Source organism: Bactrocera latifrons, unplaced genomic scaffold (genome assembly GCF_001853355.1).
Source record: "Bactrocera latifrons isolate USDA-ARS-PBARC rearing strain unplaced genomic scaffold, ASM185335v1 scaffold_39, whole genome shotgun sequence".
In the NCBI taxonomy this organism is placed as follows: domain Eukaryota; kingdom Metazoa; phylum Arthropoda; class Insecta; order Diptera; family Tephritidae; genus Bactrocera; species Bactrocera latifrons.
The window spans coordinates 1,080,793-1,100,682 of record NW_017537034.1 but is presented as its reverse complement, the minus strand read 5'-3'; the positions used below and the strand labels follow the sequence as shown (position 1 = coordinate 1,100,682).

General features: G+C 35.8%; 1 protein-coding gene and 2 non-coding genes across 3 annotated transcripts in view; 2 read left to right on the top strand and 1 right to left on the bottom strand.

The window, feature by feature from the left end:
* LOC108972288 overlaps positions 1-18,925 on the top strand; it is a gene marked incomplete in the record, with an annotated part of 71,559 nt that extends 52,634 nt beyond the window's left edge. The window contains 4 exon segments of the mRNA XM_018938839.1: positions 11,180-11,304; positions 17,470-17,790; positions 17,859-17,984; positions 18,066-18,925. Of these exon segments, the coding sequence (XP_018794384.1) occupies positions 11,180-11,304; positions 17,470-17,790; positions 17,859-17,984; positions 18,066-18,222 (729 nt within the window).
* Positions 7,669-7,739, top strand: Trnag-gcc. Its single transcript has one exon. It is a non-coding gene; the product is annotated as a tRNA-Gly (tRNA).
* Positions 9,114-9,184, bottom strand: Trnag-gcc. The gene has a single exon. It is a non-coding gene; the product is annotated as a tRNA-Gly (tRNA).
* Positions 18,926-19,890: the final 965 nt, after the last annotated feature.

Here is a 19,890-nt window from a genome sequence, read left to right as displayed (position 1 = left end):
AGTTTAAACCTTTGCTTTTAAAATTTTCTAGAACAAATTTCGAATTAAACGATCCATTCCGCCGTATATGTCACGACTTCAATTCTCATTCCAGCACTTTTCAACTAACAGACTCACTCTTTACCATTAAAAAAAATATTTTATCTACTCTTAACAAGTAACATTTAAAAATTATAAAATTTAATCTAATTCTTAATTTTGGCTGTTGAAATTTTTGTTTCTGTAGCTGARYRSCHTAAGATCGCAACGCTTAAAACTCTCTTGCCTTTTATGACTCGGCTAATTTCGCTCGTTCGCGGATTGCGCCCCGCGCGTCGGTTGGGCGGGAGGAGGGTAATCGTTGGGTATTATTATTATAAAAGTGTATAAAATTCTTTATCTTGGGTTTGATCGGCCAGTTTGTATGGCACCTATATGGTATAGTGACACGATTTCAACAATTTCTTCAGAGATTGCACCATTGCCTTAGACAACAGTCCAATCCGAATTTCGTGAATATATCTCGTCAAATAAAAAAGTTTACCATACAAGGACTTGACTTCGATTGATCAATTTGTATAACATCTATATCCTATCGTTATCCGGTATCGAAGATTTCAACTAATGATCAGCTGCTTGAGTAGAAAAGAACGGAAAGGACTAAATCAACTCAGCTCGTTACCCACAACATTTATAGGTATATATATAAGTATTTTATAGGATCTCCAACTCTTTTTGGGTATTATAAATCTTTTGTCAAACCAATTTAAGGGTAATAAACTTACTTAAACGAGAGCTTAAGTTACCATTCGATAGGTAGGTTAGGTTGGGTTACAATGGCCGGCTGTCACGCCAAAACATAGACCTCCTGGTTTTTGATTCATCAACTAGTCCCTTGAAACGAAGCTTCTAGTTATATGAGACGTGTTCTAGATAATGCTGAACAGAAGCATTAAAGGTGTTCCAGCGTTTCTCGTATGCCTACTTTCGTGCACATTCCGTATGTATAGAAGTTACCAGTTATTATTATGAAGAGTGTAAGTTTGCAAAATGAGATGCTCAGAGAAAATGATGATTCTCTAGTACAAGAACGTAATGAACGGGAGGCTGTACTAGAGGCAAGATTGAGTAGCTGTAGCTCATCTAAAACGTAACATAAAGATTTATTAAAAAAAAAGGAAACAATATGACTTGACMAAATGTCAGTAAAGACATTTAAAATCTATTCTTAATATTTAATATTTTATTCTAGTAACTCCAATAAAAAGCGCCCCAAAACTTCCAAGGATGAATTTCTAAAAAATTGTATCCATAACTTTAGTTTTAGCTCATTACCAACTGGATTTTTAYCGAAATAAGAAGCCTCCAGATTCAAATTGTAAAATATTATTATAATGGTACCTCGGTAAGACTTTAAAAGCTATAATAATCCATTACAAAGAAGGGTTCCTAAAAGAGCACGTGTCTGAAAGATCGGAAATTCTCACACATTTTAATTTCCTACTGGATCATAGGTCAAAGCTTGGGGAGAAGGTTGATGGAAGGCTTTACTGTCAGGAGCGCTTTATCAACTCCAGATACAAACTTCCTGATTATTGCAGTAGAAGGAGTAGTATTATTAAGGAAGGAGTAGTAGTATTAACGGCTCCCGCGTGTAGCCGCCTTCAGAGAAGTGACCATCCACTCAGACAGCAGAGCGGCGATCATAGGCTTGAACTCATTAACCGTGCGTTCAGGACTGGCGAAGGAGTGCCTAACCTCATTATCAATAGCATTCGATGCTATTGTAAATTAGATGAACCACCAAGAAAAAATTAAGGGGCACAGTAAGGTTCGAACAAAAGGAGTTCTTCTCTATGGCTTCACTAAGGACCACATATAGCAGTCCACGTGCGATCATTGATCAGCTATCTAACTTAAACTAACCTATTATAACGACAATTTATTTCTAAAATATCGTAATATTTTTTTCACGTACCTCCCCGCTTAACTAAAAGTTCATATACCTTTGTCATAAAACTATTTTAAAAGGCAAGGGTTTTTTGCAACCTTTGCAGTCAATGCCTTCGCTTTTAGCAACTCAATACTAATTAAATTAGTTTAAATAATTCGTTATAGACTTTCGAGACAACAACTCCCCTGTCAAATGCACGTGCAACAACTAGTTGTATCGGTCGACTTAACTGCTTAACAGTATAAAACAAAGCAGAGAAGCAAAACTATTGATTTATTTTACTTTGTTCACATCGTAAATTAATTTGACTTCATCACAGCTAAATAACTAAATACAAAGAGTGCTCTTAGTTCACTAATTCAAGGTCCTTAACTAGTGACTATGGAAAGTGCTACGCTTTGTGGGGCTTACTTGTTTATATATATATATTATTACATATAATATATATATACATACATATGTATATGCGTATATTATATTTTTTTGCTGCTCTGAGTCATATGACACTCTTACTAAAAATTAGTTAACTATTAGTTAATTAGTAAATTCCTGCAAAATTAGGGGAAGTGGCTTTTAGTCTTGAAAAAAGCTGACTGGGTGCGGTTGAAATATAGAAAGTTTGATCACCTCGTTTAATTGACTAATGAAGGAAGCAGTAATTTTAGTTTTTATAAAAAATCCTCATTTAAATATAATTGGTTTGTGGCTTTAAACTGTAAGGTTTTGTACAATAGTTTAGTGGTCAATTAAAAATATGTACTTAAATTATCTGTTTCAGCTTTTAAGAAACTAACTGGTTAACTACTTGTTGTGATTGGAGTGTTTTCCTTTTTTGTTTAATTGGTAAAATTACTAAATAATTATCCATTCAAAGCAGTAATATTTGTTAATAAAAATAATCAAATTTATAAAAAAGTACTCACTCTGTGCAAATGCCCATTTTTAGTGTCAAACTGAAATAAAAAATATTAAAGAAATATTTTATTTTTTAAAAATATTGTTAAACATGAAAAACGAAAAAGAGGTTGTTTTGTGAACTTTATTTAATTTATTATTATTTTTTGAAGAGGTATTTAATTTTATGAAAAAGTTAAAACATCCGCATTTACAAAATTTCGCTATTTTAAAAATCGATAACTCATTTGGATAAATTTTATATTCCCTTAATCCCAAAGACATTGTATAGAAAGTCCTCCGAGGAAACGGAAGATTTTTTTGCCTCGAATTTTCTCAAATCCAACAGTCAAAAAAAAAAATATAATGATCGAAGGCATACTCGAAATTTTCACATTTCACAAAATGGTGGCTTCCCAAAAAAAAGTTGGGTTTTGTGGAAAAATATACACTTCTGAGTTTCTTAAACCTACATATTGGTATCGAAAATCTTATTCCGTCGATCATTATATGAAAATATATGTATTAGCGAAGGTTTTTTTCAGCGACTATGAAAAGAACTTTTTGAGAAAAAATGCATTTAAGGGGTTACTTGGGTTTCCAGGGGTAAAAAACTGCATTTTTTGAATAATTCTTTTCTCATATAAAAAATCAAATGTTTATTAGAATTTTTTATTGTTACAAACATACACCATTAACAAAGAAATTTTGAAATTTTTGGAAAAAAATATTTTAAACTCGGCCATTGCAACGCCATTTCCGGTGACCCTTCGGAAAACAGATGCGATTTCACAGGATCATCTAAAGTGAAAAAATACGTGTACCGTACTTACAATATGGACGAAAGAAAAAAAGTGAAAATTGGATTTTTGGTAGAGATTTGAAAAAAAATTACAATTTCGTGACGTTGTTTTTTTTTTTTTTTTGAGTGAAAAACGAACACACGCTAAATTACGAAAAGTCATAAAGTCACTAGTTTTCGAAAATCAAGTTCAATTCTGCTCTACGGTGCACTAGTATGGTGGACAGGCGTTCGGCAATCCACCCACCGGAAGCCAATGGAAAGGTTTCAGAGGCCCGCTGTGCTGTGAACAAGTGGGAGCTTTAAGAACAATTCCAAAGGTGGATCTTGTACCGGTACTAAGCCTATCACTTATAGACCTCTTCGCTGAAAACTGCGCAGCATAATCGGCGGGACGACTATTTCCATATATAACCTTCGGGCATAGCTCGGTGGGTAATATGCGGTTTGACAAACACCTACTACATGATCCCACTTTTTAACCGGAAAAGAAGATTCAAACTAAGCATAGAAAAAGATGGTTCGTGTAAAGGTATGTGAGCTAAGCGCAACATTCTCAACATTTATACGAATAGCTCGAAAATGGACAATGGAGTTGGTGCGGAAACATTCTGTCCAGAGTTAGGCATAATGCAGCCTTTTAAGATTCCACACCACTGCAGTATATTTCAAGCTGAAATCTTTACTATTGCGAAAGCTGCGGCGCTTGCCGCAATCAAGGCAGTAACCTCGTATCGCATATAAGCCAGAAGTATCTTAGGAAGCAGAACAGAAAAGGAAAGTGTTACCAGTAGCCAGCAACTTAACTTCTATTGGACCACAAAGGCATCGAGGGCGATGAAATAGTGCACGAGATTGCGAAGAATGGTATATGGCTAACACCAGAAAACGTGATCAACAGGAATAATTCGACTATATTTCACCAGGAAATGACGTGCAAAAAAAGAGCAAGAGGTACAAATTTCGATAGCATTTTTCGAATAAATACTGAATTTTGGAATCATTCAAAAATATGCCTACACAAATTTCCAGCAATTTCGAAATATTCTTAAACCGCAACCAAGTTGACTTCACCTCATTTAATCTTTGTGAACAAGTGCTTACCGGATGCCATTCAACCAACTGCAAATGTTGGCAAGAAATCGTGCCGAAGCATTTATGTAGGAACATTAAAGCGCATCACATGTTATGCTTTAGTTACATTAAAAATTATTGCAAATTGTTGGCGTTCTAATTCAGAAATCGTGCAACAGATAAACAAATTATACAAAATAAAACGAACGAAGCGCTAAAGACTTCATATTGCTTTTATGCTTTGCGTGTTGACTAAGAAAATTGCCTGGATGCTAAGAAGACGTCTTCAAATTAAAATGTTAGATGGCATTGCAAGGCCTTAGCGACATAGCGGTAAACTGTAAGCAACTTTGTGAGTAAGTTATATGAATATGCTTATGGTTGTATACCCCACATGAAATAAAAAAGTAAAGCTTTTTGAGTTAACTGGCCCTATCAAACGCGTCATTAGTTCTGTTTTCTCCAGACCGAATAAGGAAGCGAAGCATATGGGTCTGGTTTAAGCGCAGTAGAAATCTTGTAAACTAATCTTTGATCTCACGCATCTTTGAAAAAAGATCTCAAATCCTTAAAGATGTTAAAATTCTAAAGCTCACTCTTACCTTGCTTTTCTATGTACCTAACTTTAATCATAGACTAATAAAATAAAATAAAGATATAAGAAATAGGATAAAAATCATAGACGGTATAAAAACACCCAAAACAATTTTCAAAGCAAACCCACAAAATCAAAAAATCCATAGACAAATTCTTTATGACACCGCTTTTTATCACCGTCAAATCGTATTAGCACGATTTTAGCAATTAAACGGCATACACCCCACCAACAGCTTGTGCTGCTTCTTCCTTCCACTGCATCAACTGTCAAAGGTTGTACTGCGACAGTGCAAAATTTTGGAATTCGGTACTTTAAAATTATGTTTTTTGTTGTTGTTTTTTTTGTATTTTTTTTTTTTTTTTTTTTTTTTTTTTTTTTTTTTTTTTTTTTTTTTTTTTTTTTTTTTTTTTGGTTTTATTCAAACTCTACGAATGCTTAGAGCAGGTGCATTCAACTTTTTTGGCATATCGGTAGCCTGCTGTTTAATGGTCGGCGGTTGTTAGTTGTCTGTTTTTTTTTCTTGTTGCCTTTCTAAAAATCCAACAAAAGAATGCTTGTCGCAACCGTTTGGCGACACGGTTTTTTGACAGCCACGCAATGAGGTCGAGCATTTGTACGACTGACAATTTTGATGCGACATTAAAAACTGTGGCAACCGCAAACACCAAATGTAGCAACAACACACAAGAGGAGTAATAAGGAAAACGCAGCAATGGAATTTAGGTGCATCCTCCACAATTTTGCTATTGGGACATTAAGGGATAGTTATCTTTATTTATATTGATAAATTGAAATGTCGACGAATTGTTAAATATGAATTCCAAAAATATTAATGTTGGGTAGAGCCCTTTTGAATATGTATGCCTAACATAATCAAACAAGAAAAAAAATCACTTGTCTTATAATACTCTTCACAGAAACATTTCTTATAGCATAGAATGTTATGACATTATGGTGAGTTATATATCAAAATTCGTTGAGATATCTTGTAAAATAAAAAAGGTTCCCAAACGAGGACTTTATTCTCACCGATCAGTTTTCCTAAAATGGTCCGATATCGACGGATGAGATAAATGAAAAACGGACATGGTTAAATCGACTCAGCTCATCACACTTCCGACTGGGTGTTACAAGCTTTATCCATTTCCAAACGAACGATAAGAATGGTAAGAACAAAAAACTTGACTTGTCTCTCTTGTGTCAGTATAAGAAGCACACTCTCTTAACAGTGAAATTTTCTGTCGCATATTACGTTGTTTTTTTTTATTCACAATATGTACACGGTGCGAAAATTCTACCGAATAGTGCAACAGGCAACAAGTGCCTGGGCTTCGACAGTAGAGACTGTATCTGCGGAGTTCGATACAAAATTGTTCAAGAAACTAATTGTTCTTCTCAGAAACAAATTAAGGCAGTTTGGGAAATTTTATAAAAGTCAAGGTAGGCTATGGTGTCATCTTCTTACTGTTCCATAGATATGTGTCGCTTCTGTGGCCAATGAGCGGCGACAACATCGGATATACTAACTGATTGCCCCAACAATCGTAAGAAGAATGTGTTACCGGGGCTTTACTTAATCTTCTTGATCTGGGTGCTTTAAACAAAGTGAAAACAGGACACAATAGACCACCGATCACAGTGATTTCCTTAAATTYCAATGCATCTATCTATTTAGAACGACTCTACAATAGCTGTAATTTCTTTAAATCTAAACTGAACTAAGCGAATATCCGAAAATTTTCTGGTGCGCAATCCCACAATTGGGTATAGCCTAACTTTCCGGAGATTCAGGCCATAGATCTTTCGCGATAACGCTGGTCCAGAAGGAACTTGAGTCCGATCACATACTCAAAGTTGATCAATTCTCATCACGCTCACTCGTGGTCCACCAGCCATAATGTACCACTTCATTTGCTTCGAAGGAATGCAAAATCTTAACGCCTATGTGCAGTCAAACTTATCAAGTAATTTTGGTCAACTGACAGTTTGATTAATTATTGTTTGGTGACTTTTGCAAGTCATAACTATTTACCTGATGCATACAAACACAATCAAATATATATTTACTTTATCAGTGATAAGAAGTGGTTTGTCCACAATATATTATATTATAGTGTTATAAAGTGATAGCACGAAGTAGTACTGACGACTGCAATATGCTAGCCTCTATATACATACATATGTATGTATATAAAAGCATCTATGCAATATCTCCAGCAGCATCCCGTTTGTAGGTATATTTGTGGAGCCGGCAGCAGCCAAATCCAGTTTTTCAAGCTCATCTTAAGCACTGCTGATAATATTATTAGAGAAGATGCGCTTAGAAATGCTGCACCGACTAAAGTGGAGAGAAGGTACAGATATGAAGCATCGGTGGTTCAGTGGTAGAATGCTCGCCTGCCACGCGGGCGGCCCGGGTTCGATTCCCGGCCGATGCATAAGTAAGTTTTTTGTATTTCTTTTAAGAAAACTGCGAGTTTACAAATAGTTGATCTATCAAAACCTGAAATGGTATGTAACGCATAAGAAGAGCTTAAATTTCGGTAAACAAGCTTTTTGCCAGAGCTAATAATTTATAGTCAATTTAATTAGGTAAAGCAATGAAATTTGTACTTTTGACGAAAATGACCCCATTAACTCGGTACTTGAGGAAGATAATTTCAATAGTATTTCATTTAAATTTTGGACATGCTTTTGGAATGAAACTTTCACTTTATTAATAAAGATTATACAATCGAAAGAACATTCTTTGTATTTTTGAAGAGTATTTCTTTCAAATGTTGGCCGCGGCTACATCTCAGGTGGTCTATCCGTTGATTCCATTTTTCGATAACTCGCTCGAGCATTTAGTCTGGTAACTGACGAAAGACTCGCGTGATGCTATGATCCAAGGCCTGATGCTTCGACTTTTGACCTTACATATCATTACAGGGAAAAGTGAGATTACAGGATCTTGGTGGCCAATCGACCGGTCAAGACGTGAAATTATCTGCTCACTAAGGTTTTCTCTCAATAAATCCGTTGATTTATGGGATGTGAAAAAAGTCGATGAAAGTCGTCCTCAACGGCTACGTACTCATCGGCATCACTTTTGAAGAAATTTGGACTGATGACTCCAACGGCGCACAAACCCCATCAGACCGTAGCTTTTTCTGGATGAAATGGCAGCTCTTGAATCTCCTCAGGTTGCTTTTCATTCCAAATGCGACAATTTTGCTTGTTTACATACCCATTGAGCCAGAAATGGGCCTCATCGCTCAACAAAATGTGACTCGAAAACATCGGATCTTCTTGAAACTTTTCAAGAGTTCATAGAGCAAAGCGATGTCGCTTGGGAAAGTCGAGCGGCTTCAGTTTTTGCACAAGCTGTATTTTCTACGATTCAGTCCGAGTTGATGCGAACGGCCTGGGACACTCCACGGTCTTCGTGTGTTCTCTCAGATGCGGCTGTTATATTTTCTTCACTGTATGGTGAACATAGTCTATTCGTTGGAATTTTATCCAATAATGAATGCTGGGTCTCAAGGTGGTTGATGGAGTTGGGAATAGTACGCTCAGTAGGCCGCCTATGTTGACCATAAATAGAGCGAAGTTAGCGAAACACATTCTTTACGTTAATTTTCGTAAAAAAGTTGAACAAGTTGTAAACATTGTTCAGGCGTAAGTTTTTCCATGATTAAATGGCAAACAATACTGAAAGCAAAATAACATGACAGCTTGACACGACTCACGTATGATCTGTTGAAAATAATGGCTCTATTTGGATCACCTGTTAATATAACATAAAATATGATATTATCAAAAAAGCAACTTGCATCGGCCGGGAATCGAACCCGGGCCGCCCGCGTGGCAGGCGAGCATTCTACCACTGAACCACCGATGCTCACGCTCGAATTGTAACCAAAAACTCTTACCTACGTTAGTGTAGTGTGAAAAGAAGTCATAAAAATGAAAAATATACTTAATTAGAAAAAAATAATAAAATATATAGCAAAACATGTTTATAAATATTTATTTTTAAACAAACGTATAGAGTCCAAACAAATGCTGATAGAGCATATTAATATACTTAAATATATAATATATATGTATGAATGTGTGTATACAAATTTAGAATGCTTTATAAACATGTCGTGATGTCAATCTACACGCAAAAGTAATTCGAATTTAAATGTAGAAACTAAACTTTTACTAAAGATATTTCTTATCATTTATGTCCAGCTGATCAGAAGAACATATAATGAAAAAATCGATGACCATGCCAATTTCCCTTTGACGGTCTGTCCGTCCGTCTGTTCGTCTGCGAACTTCCTTAGCGCCCAAGGTGGTTAGTACTACAAATAAGTTGGACCGGTCTATTGCCATCATCTAACGCCCAAAACCTGTCGAAATCGAGCTATAGCTTTTCAAGAATCCCAAAGCTGATTCTGTATCGAACATATCAGTCATTCTGTGAGATCTAGTGTTAAAATTTGTGGAGAAAAGTTTTATAATATCATCATGAAAAAAGTACGACTTTGTAGATTAGCGTAATTAGCCTCGCTCACATAAGCCATTGACCGAAAACATATAAAGTACCATAACTAAGCACCTAATTAAGATATAAAACTCATATTTGGCACAGGGGATCGCAGTAGGAGAGCACACTTGTGGGCAAAAATTTATGAAAAGTGGGCGTGGCCCTCTAATAAGTTTAATGTACATACATATCTTCCAAACCGTTTAAGCTACAATAATCAAATTTGCTGAGTACAAATCTTATAAGAACTTCTACCGACAGTGTGAAAATTAATGAAATCGGATGATAACACCACTCACTTCCCACATAACGGTAACGGTTAATGACTACTGAAAACGCAATATATTAATAACTCAATACGCCACAGATATTAAATTTTACTTCCGAAATGGTTGAAAAGGCCTTTAGGGAAGCCAGTGTGATAATTGGACGATGGGGGTGACACCGCCCACTTTTTGATGAAATCATTCATCTCTGAACTCGAACGACTGTTTTCGACTAAATTTAGCACGTGGCATTCTTCTCATATTCCTATGTCACAGTGAGAAAATTTAACCAAATCGGACTACAACCAGTGGAATCCAGTATATATTGTTGACATGTGACCAAAAATATCGGTCAATGTAGAGGATATACAGAGGATAGAGAGAATAATTACCTGGCAATAGTTACTCTGTATATAAAGTATTAATTGTATCGGGTCAATATTTCTCTGAGCCCCCATATACCTAATATAAATATTTTCGAACTTCCGGGTGACTTTATACGGCATATATCAGCCAATATGTGAGTTATCTGAATGAAAATGAAGGTTCGAGTTTTAAATATAATAGTCTGAAATTGGGCGAAAACTTGACCTAGCCCCCATAAAACTAATATCAAAATCTACGAAAATCTGGCTGACTTTACTCCATATGATTGGTGATGGTATGTGTGGTACCTTAAGGAATCTTGGAGAATATTTAATTAGTATGTGACAAGTTAATAGTATGCGGTATTGGCAAAATTAGATAAAATCCGATCGATACTGCCCCTAATTCCCATATATTACATATGTATGTATGGTATAATGATAATCGTTTTTCTAACAAACCTTATACCGAATATGTCGGTCAGTATATGAGTAATATATATATAGTATATGTACATAAAAAATTGCTTAGATTCCGATCCTCTGGTTGACGTTTTACATCTTTAAATATTTCCCTGGCCTTGATTCCTGCAAGTCGAAAGAGTATAAAATGTTCGGTTGTACCCGAACTTAGCTCTTCCTTACTTGTTTTAAATTAATTTTTAGATTTTCCAAAATATTGCTTCATTTTAATAATATCATTCCTTCACTTTACGCTTTTTTTTCAGATCTGGTGGACTGCATTGTCTGTTGCCTTGGGTCTAGATGTGCGCGGTGATATAATCAAAGGTGTGCCATGCATCAAACGTTACCATCAATTATTCTGTCCGACGGCGGGCAACAGCTATCCAATGTAAGTAGCAAAATGCTTATAAATGTGTGTGTATGTATGAGAGTGATTGTTTAGGTTTGTAAGCCGTTTACGCTTATCGCCTTTTAAGGCGGCAAACAACCAATCAATTGGCGTTTGAGCTCATTTGCGTTGATTATCACAAATTAGCGCGCCGGCGGATTTTTCAACAGTATTTTTCATTTACATACATATAGAGAATTTTGATTTTTTCTTTAATTTTTACTTTAACCCTAACCTTAAAATTTTATCATTAACCTGCTGGCTGTAATTATGAGAAAATTAAAATTTCGTATTTGATGGTGGACAATTAAAAATTTGCATGCAAGACAAAATGATTTTTTTTTTTTTATTTTATATGGTTTGTGTGTATTCTGTTGTGTCTTGTTCCAAGTTACTCAAATGAATATGTAGTACAAATTTTTCATTAAAAAAAATTAATAAAAAATAAATAAAGCAAGAAGTCAACAAATACATAAAGAAAAAAAGAGAAAAAGCGGAAAAAAGAAAAAACTAAAGAAACAATTAGTCACACTCAATTTAAGCCAATGAAGTGCAAACTGAAATGTAACCTACTTCTCTCGAAATTTTCCGAAAAAAAATTATTAACCGTAATTATTGTTTATTAAGAAGTCAAGCGTAATTAATTATGTTTTATTTGCTTGCGTTTTATAATTATTTTTTTAAATTGATTAAATTTTTTTTTAATTGAGTTTTGAGTTGAATAGTTTTTTATTTGAATAGTTTTGGTCTGACGACGTGAATACTCATTTGCTTGATCAAATATAATCACAAATCAATTTTTTATTTTAAGTTTGCCACGTACTTTGAAACACTCTGTAGGAAACATCGGAGACCCCGCAAAATATATTTATCAATAACACAGGCCAACACTCGATTTGCTTCTTTGAATTTATCAACTGATTCTTTTTAATTTGGGTGCGGTGAATTGAAATCTGTAATCATTTTGTCTCTTTCAGCTCTAGTTTTCATGATATAGCTTATATTTAAGATATCGATAATTTTACTCCAAGAAGCTGCTAATTTTTCCGAACCTCTATAGCTCCCATACAAACTGAGCTATCAAAATCATGATAAAGATATTTTTATACCCTTTTGTGTTAAGAGAAATGCACCTGAGAAGAGTATTACAATTATAACAGCTGATCTAAGTAGAAGTAGTTTTTTCAATAGCCTTTTTGGACAGATCACGCGTGGGTCCTAAACCAAGTTTACAAATCGTTCAACTTTTTTACGAAATTTCACGTTCTGTAAATAATGTGTTTCGCGCGCTTTGCTCAACTTATGGTCAAAATAATCGTCCTCTATACGTACCATTTGAAATACCCTCACACATCTTGAGACCCAGTATTCATTTTTGTTTCGACCTAATAGACCACGTCCAGCACGCAGTGAACAAAATATAGCAGCCATAGCTGAGAGTGTATTCGAAGACCGTGGAGAGTCGATTCGACGCCGTTAGCCGCAACTCGCAGTGACATATGGAACGACTTAGCGCCTCTTATGCCGAGATATTAATTTGAAAATGTACAAAATATAGATTGTGTAAGAACTGAAGCCGCTCGACCTTTCTAAGCGACATCGTTTCGCTCTATGGGCTCTTGAAAAGTTCCAAGAAGATCCGATGTTTTCGAGTCACATTTTGTTGAGCGATGAGACCTATTTCTGGCTCAATGGGTATGTAAACAAGCAAAATTGCCGCATCTGTGATGAAGAGCAACCTGAAGAGATTCAAGAGCTGTCATTTCATCAAAAAAAAAAAAACACAACGCTTGGGTGAGGTTTGTAAGCTGATGGAATCATCATTGGTTCGGTTCGGTTGCCTACAGAACGTAACCATCAATGGCGACCGTTATCGTGCCATAATAGCTGATTATTTGATGCCTGAAATTAACGCTTGTGATCTCGGCAACATTTGGTTTCAATAAAATGGCACCACTTCCAAACAAACATCACATCAATCAATGGATTTATTGAGAGAACACTTCGGTGAGCAAATAATTTCACATTTTGGGCCGGTCGATTGGTTACCAAGATGACACCGTTAGACTTTTTCATATGGGGATATGTAAAGTCTATGCGGCCAATTCCGCTTCGACTCAGGTCTTGGAGCAAAACATCATGTGTGTCATTCGCCAGTTACCAGTCGAAATGCTCGAGTCATCCAATATTGCACTCAACGAATAGACCATATAATATGTAGTCGCGGCCAAAATGCGAAAGAGGTAATCTTCAAAAAATTAATATCAAAGAATGTCCCTTCGAAAATAATAAACATTCTCCAATAAAAATCCTCGAAATGGATTACCCTTTATAACAAAACTTCTCAAAGTTGACATCTACCATAACACCAAATTCTTTGCTTCCTAAAAATATTACAGTTTTGACCAAAAACACTACCCGAAAGGTTTGTGGTGACACGCCCTAGATTAGTGATGCTTCTAGACCTAAGATGTTAACCCATTACCCAGCTGCCTGTTACGGTTTGATATAGAAAGTATTCTTGCCACACTGTTTGATTCATCCGTGACTATTACTGATGGCCTACGGTTCATTTTTCTTTCAGAATGGCCAACTTCTTCGAAGTCTCAGTTTTCGGTTACATGGTATGATGTCATGTTCGTTCTTGCTGAGGAACTAATCGAAAACTATTCGTTAGTCAACTAATAACTTTATTTTTCATAGTAACAACTTCTAGTTGGTTTCAAAACATTAGCGAGTTTATGACTGGGTGCAAGGTCGCACGCGAATGCTCATAAATCCGTTTTTTGACAATAAAAAATGATATAGCAAATACTTAGGTGAGCTTTTAGCGAAATTCACCATATAAATAAGTTATGCAATTATTTGCTTAATTTATGAGCTGTTTATAGGTAAATTGGTATAAATATTAAAAAACCAGAATTTCAAATTCCTTTCTTTCGCGTTCAAATTTATTTGCTAATGCAGTTCCAAAAAGGAGATTCTACAGTTATTTGAATTTTATTATTTTTTCGTGATTAATATACATATATGTATATCAACAATACCAATAAATTAAAAAAAAAAAAAACGTATTCCCGTGACAGTTCTCGCTCATAACTCGTTTTGAGGCTGCTTTAAATAGTAGCCACAACAAATCGAAAGGCATATTTATAAATAAATATAAAACACATTTGTAATATTTAAGTGCGTCAGATTAGCATTTTGTTTTTGCTTTGAGTTTTACTTTCGCTTCCGTTGAAATTCCGTTAAATGAGTGCTACGACCTTAAAAGGCACAAGCGCCACCCACAATGAATCAGTGGATCCGGAGAGTTCAATGAATACTGAAGTTATGAAGAGACGACAGCGAAATTTTAACAGCTGGAGATGGCGAACCCGATTCCCTCATCGAAGACGATGGAATAGATGTTCCTTTATCCGACTATGATGAGGTTCGAATAGCAATTACCTGCCTGAGAAACAACAAAGGAGCAGGGGCCGATGTATTATCGACCGAGCTATTCAAATACGGCAACCAAAAACTGACTAGTTCGGATGAAAGAATGCCCGCTGATTGGAACCTAAGTGTCGTCTGTCCAATTAATAAAAAGGGAGAACCCACAATCTGTGCCTCCTCATTTTTACTATTCCATATAAGTTGTTATCGAGCGTGGTGTGTGAAATATTGGAGCCCATCGTCAACAAACTGATTGGACCTTATCAGTGTGGCTTTAGACCTGGAAAATCTTCTATCAACTAGATTTTCATCGTGCTACATAGCTTGTGAAATATACATGCCAACGGATGCTACTTTGGACTGAGTAAACAATTGAGAGGTAAAGTCCCCTTTCGACGAACAAAGACCAAACTCTACAAGTCCTACATTGAATGTTTTGGATTTAGTACCTATCGGTGGAAGCAGAGAAAAACCTCCAATACGTTGGAGAAGAACATGGCTGCACTTGGTATCTCGAAATGTCTATAATAGCGGAAAGGTAGAACGACCGGCGCGCTGTTGTTAACTCGGCTATAACCGGGTAAGCGGTGTCTATGCCAATAAAAATAAAAGAAGAAGTGAGAATGATTTCTTCGTTCGCTCATTGATTCAGAGGGCTGATGTATAAGAAACAGTTCGTTCTCACGACAGTCGGATCAACGTAATCAACACCAATTAAGTTAGACTGAAGTCTTATATTCACATATTACGCGCGGCTTTCAAATTCATAAGAATCAAAGAAGTCACTGGCTCAAAAATGTCGGTATTTTTTTATCTCCCAGGTTCTCTTGATTTGAACCCAACTACAATAAATGCTAATATGCCCACTAAGAGTAACTCCATTGATTTGTCATAAGAAAATTTACGGCATAAAATATTTAATCGCACCCATCTATCACTTAATGGTTTTCGGAAGTGTCTGAGAAGTGAAAAGCTATGCATGTCTACATACGTATGTAATTCTCTAACGCCTTCGTCTTGGAAAAGAACATTTGTATGAAACATGATATAAAAAAATACACACAAATAATAGTCAAGTTCACTGCGGGGGCACAAACGTCGAAAAAGTCGTGGCAAATAATTAGAAAAAATGTTCTTTGCATTTACTACTCGAGACGAGTGCATTTACAACTTGTAAACCCGCGCAAAAAGATTTGCAATGTAAACAATTAATGAATGAATGAGTAATGGCATATTTATAATATATGCATCAATAGTAAGAAATGTGTTTCGTCAATGAGATTCCATTGCGATTGAGGTAGATACATGCATTTACGAGATTATTATGACAGATGAGTGAAACGAAAGGTGTGAGCACACACCAACTCAAGTTGTTATTACGTTGATACATCGTCTTAGTATTTGACAATTGTAACTGTAGTTTCGGTTGTTACTATTTGGTTACTACTATTACTAGAAGTACCTGGAAAATGTGTACGTGTCTTCATTTTTATAATTGATATTTCATATACGTTATAAAGGTATCAGGTTTAGAACCTTATCGACGGTTGCCTAAAATTAGACAAATCACTTAGAACTTGGACTTCTGTAGAGAGAGAGATCCCACCGTAGTTTCCTTTTTGCTTTGACGCTATGACTATCTAGATTTGGTTAAAAATGAAAATGGTGACGGGACTTAGAGCAGTGAGTAGTCTTATAATTATAATCTTTCCAATGAACCTAACCATTGAAGAAGTGCCCCTCGGAAGGCTTCAGGAAGAAAGATCAATAGAGGCACCCCCCAAGGATGATTCATTTAGAGAATTCTAGAGACAAAGCTGTCGGATGATAATGTATACAAATGATGTTGGTTTCATAGCTTAATGAAGATTCCTAGATACCGTTAACGAGTTAACCCCTTCATATATTAGCTAGTTACTCTGAAAGAAAGGTCAATCCAAAAAATACTAAATTCGTTTTCTATGCCAGGAGGAGGACTCTCGACTTCACCCTATCGGACAGGTGAAGGAATTGAGTGTCATCCTTAATAGAAAGTTACCATGGAATCTCCATGTTGCTGAGAGGGTGAAAAAGGCATTGATTGTGTTATTGTTGTTGTAGCGACAGAATTCTGTCGAGTTGAGGGTCCTTGGTCGGCAAAAAATCCCGGTCCGTTCCGATTACGTAGTCATGGAAAGGGGTGGTTGTCTTACATTATTGTAAAGAAGCTATAAAGAAGCAAACCCACCGCTCTCACCAATATTTGGCTTTAAAAAACCGTGGTTAAGGCAATACTGTTCTATGATGTATTTTTCGTGTTTAACGAGCGGTTATCATTGGTACCACTCTCATGGAGAGACATCCAGAATTCTTCGCAGACAATGAGCTCAAAACTGGTGAAGAAAAGCATGACGCCTTAATGGCATCGTCGGTAACAGTAAAACCAATCATATTGTAAGAATAAGGGTGACCAAATCTCGTCAGAATGGGAACGACCAGGGGTTTCTCTTTTCGTGCATTAGATCTCGACACTTTCTTCTTCATTATTCAGACTTCGCCAAACTAAGGTTGCAACATATCGGTTGCCATAGAGACAAGAGATTTCTAGTTGCCCAAGTGGGATTATTCTTGGCCTTACGAAAAATCAACATATTTACCTAATTAAACCTATGATGACCTAAAACTTTACGAAATCACTAAAATCACTTTTGCGTTAATCACATTTCCCTGGCACTCTTCTTATTGCAGTGATAAAATAGAACGCTTCATCGATGACAACAAGGCACTGATGCGACGAATGTATGGTGACTTTGAGATGAATCTCGAGCCCGGCGGACCACAATCACAAACAAAGAAACGCAAGCGAAGATTTATTGATGATCCCGACATCTTCATACCACCAGGCGCATTTCCGGCAGTGGTACCAGATGACGAGGGCAGCACAGAACCACATGCTGAGGAAGCTGGCGAAAGTTACTTCGGCAAGTTGCGTAACAAGCGACAGGCGAATCGGAATGCGAATAAAGCGAGCACGAACACGTTTGCGAATGCGGGACAGAATACGGGAAGGTAAGCAGTGCAATGACGATTTCTTAAAAAAAAAAAATTAAAGCAAATATTAACACAAACTTTTAAAGAGTGGACGCTTGCGAGTCTAAGGTAGAGATCGTCACGCCTTATTGGGCCTCCAATTCGGCGGGTAAAATACGCGCCATTGTCAATACACAGCACTTTGAGCAGGCCATACATCAGGAGGTTTGCACGTAAGTTTTCGATTTTTCTAACTCTAACTTTTTTTCTTAACCCGTTATTAGTTAGACAGCTAATTTTGATTTCTCATTTAGCACGCCAGCAACATCGCGCTGTGATCGCGACTGCGGTTGTGAGCAAAAGTATAAATGGCATCGTCTTCTAGCCTATGATCCGGACAATGATTGCAAGGGCATCTTCATGGACTGGTTCCTCTTTCCATCGTGTTGCGTCTGCAGGTGTAAGCCATAAGCATTTTAGGATTTTTGTGGAGCTCAAAATGACAACGAAACCCAACAGTAGCTCTTAACATTACATTAGACTTAAGTCAAATAAGTAATCTACTTAGACTCGTAAGTGGCTAAGTTATGAAAAAACTCTACACTTTTTTTAAATCGAATTAGTTAATCATTTTCAAATTTTAATACTACTCAATTCGCGCACATTTTTAGGTTAGGTTTATGTGTATAAGTGAGTTTTAACCGAAAGGTGTTGCATGTTAAAATTACATTATTAAGATATGGCAACTCTGCCAACATGTTTAAGTACCAGCTATAGTTCTGTACCCATAAGTTACTTGCTTAAATTAGTAGCTAAAAAAATATTAGTTGTTTTGAAAATTACTTTACCATCAATATTATTAACTAACTTTTAAGTAATGATAATTAAATAATTTGTTTCCAAATATTTCGAGGTGTTCATTTTGCTATTAGAACTTAAATTTTCAAAATATTATTGGATCTTTCTTGAATTGACAATTTTGATTTTTGCGAACTCTTTAGTTCTAGCAAACATTTGCATATTAAAATTAATAATTGTTTGAAAATTTTTATTAAAAAATGTAGGAATGGTAATATTAAACACAAATGTACTTTGTAATAGATATGTATAGAGGTATGTATTAGTATGTGTAGCATCAAATTATATGAAGAATTTTTCGAACATAAAAATCAGTGAATTATAATAAAGTTAACAATTAGTAAAAATATATTATTATTTTTTATTTATGTACCAGATGTTGGGTTGAGTATAGACTATAAGAAGATGATATTTACTATATGCCCTGAAAAGTCTTTAAATTAATATAGCACCACAACCCTTAAACTATAAATCTCTGCCTGGCTAAATGAGACAAACCTCCCCCTAAAGCCACCACATCCATGCAGCTGTAAACAATGTCACAACACTGTCACACTTCAATACACCATACCAACAGAACCCACACAAGAGAACACCACACATTCCTAGCACATCAATACATCCCTCACGCGATCTTTATTAAACAAATTTTCTATAATTAAATTTGAACCACATCTAAAAAATAGAAAACTAAATTTTTAAATTAAACTAAAATTGTCTAAATCCGAAACCGGGAGCTTAGACTTAAAAAGGAGAAGTGTTGGCAAAGTGGTAAGTTAAAAAAAAAAATTAAGAGGGTAAATTATCAAATACTGTGCTAACTGTAAAAGTTTCCAGATATTATATTTTCTACAATAGTTCTCAAGTTATTGGCCTCAAAGTCTGCGAGACTCAAAAAGTGGTTATCTGAAAATAATTCTCCAAACACCACGATAGAAAGATAGAAAAAATTTGATAGCCACAAATTTTGATGGACGCCCTAAAGAGGTTGTTACTCAAACAAACCATCAAGAAAGTCCACAAAATATTTTTGAAAGACCTAAAGTGAAATTGTTCGAGATAGCAGGGTCTCCAAAGATATCAAAAGAGTGTTCACAAATATTTGGGAAAGCTCCTATAACTCTGTATAAAGTAGGTGCCGCGCGACCTAACTTTTGAGGAAAAAAACGACGGGATTCGGTTTCCTCTTCTCCAAGCTTCTCAAAAGAATGCTCGCTGGGAAGAAGTTTTGGTCGATTGAAGGTGGCGACACTGAGGCCTATTTTCAAGCAAAAGACAAAT